General features: G+C 44.2%; 1 protein-coding gene across 1 annotated transcript; it reads right to left on the reverse strand.

Annotated features, from left to right (window-relative positions):
* Positions 1–541: 541 nt before the first annotated feature.
* Positions 542–2,736, reverse strand: LOC148016048 (cyclin-U1-1-like). Its single transcript, XM_087664638.1, has 2 exons — positions 1,331–2,736; positions 542–1,176 (listed from the first exon to the last, which is right to left on the reverse strand). Exons 1-2 carry the CDS (start codon positions 1,705–1,707, stop codon positions 834–836), a joined length of 720 nt encoding a protein of 239 aa, XP_087520764.1. The 5' UTR covers positions 1,708–2,736; the 3' UTR covers positions 542–833.
* Positions 2,737–2,986: the final 250 nt, after the last annotated feature.

Genomic DNA, 2,986 nt, shown 5'->3' on the forward strand with positions numbered 1-2,986 from the left:
TACCCTCTCCAAGAGGGAACATCGGAATGTGACCATATGAGCAAGATCGGCTAGATTTGGATTTGTTATGATCCTTGCAATGCAGGACATCATAACGTGTGAGACCGAGTTTGGATCATTCCATGTCTAATTAATCTCATGTGCACTTAAGCTCAGTGCACAAAAGCTTAGGTGCTTAACAGGACTGTAGATGTGCAATTGTAGTATGGTTATTTGACAGATAGCATAGTCTTTCAAAGCATTCTCCCAGGCTTGTGCAAAGATGTGAGCCAAACATACGTCGTACAAACAAATCAATAAAACAAGAGTCAGTCATGAGTGCAATGTGCACACGAACTGTAGCTATTGTCCTCTATGGTCAACCAATGGCCTCACCTCTCTATTTGCAGCCAAGAAAAACACTTGTTAAGACTCATCAAGTAAAATAAAGAGTGTCAGTCTTTCTGCACTCTGCTCCCCTGCTGCCAACAGTCTGATATAAGTTTGCTAGCCTTGAAGTGCAATCATAGATGCATTAAACAAAGATACTTAACAATCTTCTCAAAAACTAAAAACATGAGATCTCACAAACTTTTGCAGTAGTTAAATAAGTTCCTCAACGTATACAATATTATACGATACATCCTATTCTGCCCCAGCATGGAGGCTTACGAGCTAGGCAGTAAGCCTGCTCCAGTCCAAAATCCAGATCAGGTCTATAGAGATGCACAAGTACGTACAAAATTTTTCTAACTTCAAAAAGCAGCAGTTAATGCCTGCTCGTTGTGTTAGTAAAGCTCTGAACCCAAGCTTACTGAGTCCACAAATGCTTTTTTATGCAACTCCTTCAGAATTTAGATAGTAGGTGACACTGAAGGTTTGATAGTTGCTACAGATGAGGCTGCAGGAATTCCATGATTCAGCACAACTCTAGGTTTCCCGTGTGCCTCTTCTAGTGTCTTTTGCATCTCCAAGTCTTTCTCATCACTGATAAAATCAGTACTACTTGGAGTTATTCTATCTATTCGCTGACCAGCGAGCACCATCTCTCTTTCCAGGTGTGTGCAGTAGCCTTCAAATACTGTAGAATTGACATGTAGTCGGAAATCCAGACGGAATAGGAAATCCAACTCCAGACTATTGATCTCTATGTTACCGATTCCACCAACTCTTGCATAAAAAGCATTATTGTAATGCCTGGAAAGACAAAAACCAAACAAACTTAAGGAATCACAAACCAGTCAAATGGCATTCACCTTATTTGATTGACCATAGCTGTCCCAAAAAAAAAAAACTTCAAAAGCCTATGGTACAGAAAAACCTTGAAAGAAAGGATGGGTTTCAGACTCACACATCATCATAAAGCTTAGTAGCCACCATGATGCTGGTAACTAATAGCCTGTGTACGTTGAGGGAAATCAAAGGCACATCTGGCTGCTTATGTACTAAGTGGTCAATGTAGATGAAACCAACCACAAAGCACGAAGGACTGCAATTGGTATACTTGTAGATGCGCTCGAGGTACCTCAGAATGCTTATGTTAGGTGGGCGCAAACCATGATAAACAGTCAATTTCCTGTGTTCTTCTAGATTCACCAAGCATTTCTCATTCCTCAGTACAAGGCGCTCTAAAGTTGCACCCAGCGCCATCAACACCCTAGGTGTCTCCTTTTCTATGTCACCTGCTTCTAGTGCAGCATGCTCTGTCTCATCTTGCAACTTCCCCATTTCTGCAAAAATGACCGGAAACCTTCAAATACTTGGCATTCACAATCCCTGTGTCTTCACCTTAAAAACTCATAACCTGCATTTCTTGTGACTTTTGCTGGTAATTATGGTGCCTTGCCAAACAAACCCCTGTTTTAGGGTAGGTGCAGCACTAACAGTAAAAATTCCTGAATGAGGATTATGACTGGTGATCTGATAAGTACCAGAATCCAGAGTGCTCTACAAGCTCAACCATCTTTGTGGATGCTGGAGAGTACACTCATTTTTCTCATACAATTGTAGCAGATGGACCATACCGGCCACACCTCTTTTCAACAACACTGAGAAAGCCCAAAGTCCCCCACATACGCAACACCATATGAGCTGATTATCAGGAAAGATTTTCCTCAAATGGGATAAGTGGGGGACGCTACCAACTGGTGGATCTGCACTAGCTGGAGCTCAAACAAGCATCACATCTCTTCCCGTTCCCATTCATGGACTTTGATAATAAGAGGACGCCTCCTGGCTGGGCCAATGATGGAAGACCTGCCGGAGCATTGATTTCTGAACGGGTTACCTGATTCGGAAACTGTGACTGGAAGATTCTTGCCTCTAAGGCAATGTTCTGCAAGCATCACACCCCTTCCCAATCATCATGAACTTATGATGATAAGAGAGGATGCCTCCGGATTGGACAAACGATGGAAGTACCTGCCGAAGCCTTGATTTCTGGACAAGTTTCCCGGTGAGGGAGCAGTATAACGAGAACATTATCACTTCGAAAGGGATCTTCTGGAGGCAGCCATGGAAGAGCGTGTGCAGGAAGTCTGCAAGAAGCTCTAGGGTTGCATCGGCCTAGGTTGTGTTGACTGGGGATGAGGCGACGGGGGGGGGGGGAGGCATGGACGAGGCTTGCGCGGGCGAATCAGCGATCGCCACGTGGCGTGTGGGAAGCTATCTGATTGGTCGAAATGAGGAGGCTGGAGAGAGCGCGGTCTTCTGCTTTTGTCGGAAGGGCTATCGAAGAACATTTCCAAATTCCCAGCCAAATTCCGCACAGCGCGAACCCCAGCCGCCCAATTTTTCGCTTTTATGAAATTCTTCCAGAATAACAGAACCAACCATTTAATGTGGCATCATTCTCTTTTCTCTCTCATTGCATGATGCATCACTTCCCATTGCCATGTCAACTTACTTGTCTTCCACTCTTATCCTTAGCATGTACTCGTGTTTTAATCTGTCGCAGTCCCTCGCAGCGCATGACAGCATCAATCCCCCCCCCCTAATTTCCCATCTC

This window comes from Lygodium microphyllum, chromosome 23, assembly GCF_053477565.2.
Source record: "Lygodium microphyllum isolate KBCC chromosome 23, Lygodium_microphyllum_v1.1.10, whole genome shotgun sequence".
NCBI lineage: Eukaryota > Viridiplantae > Streptophyta > Polypodiopsida > Schizaeales > Lygodiaceae > Lygodium > Lygodium microphyllum.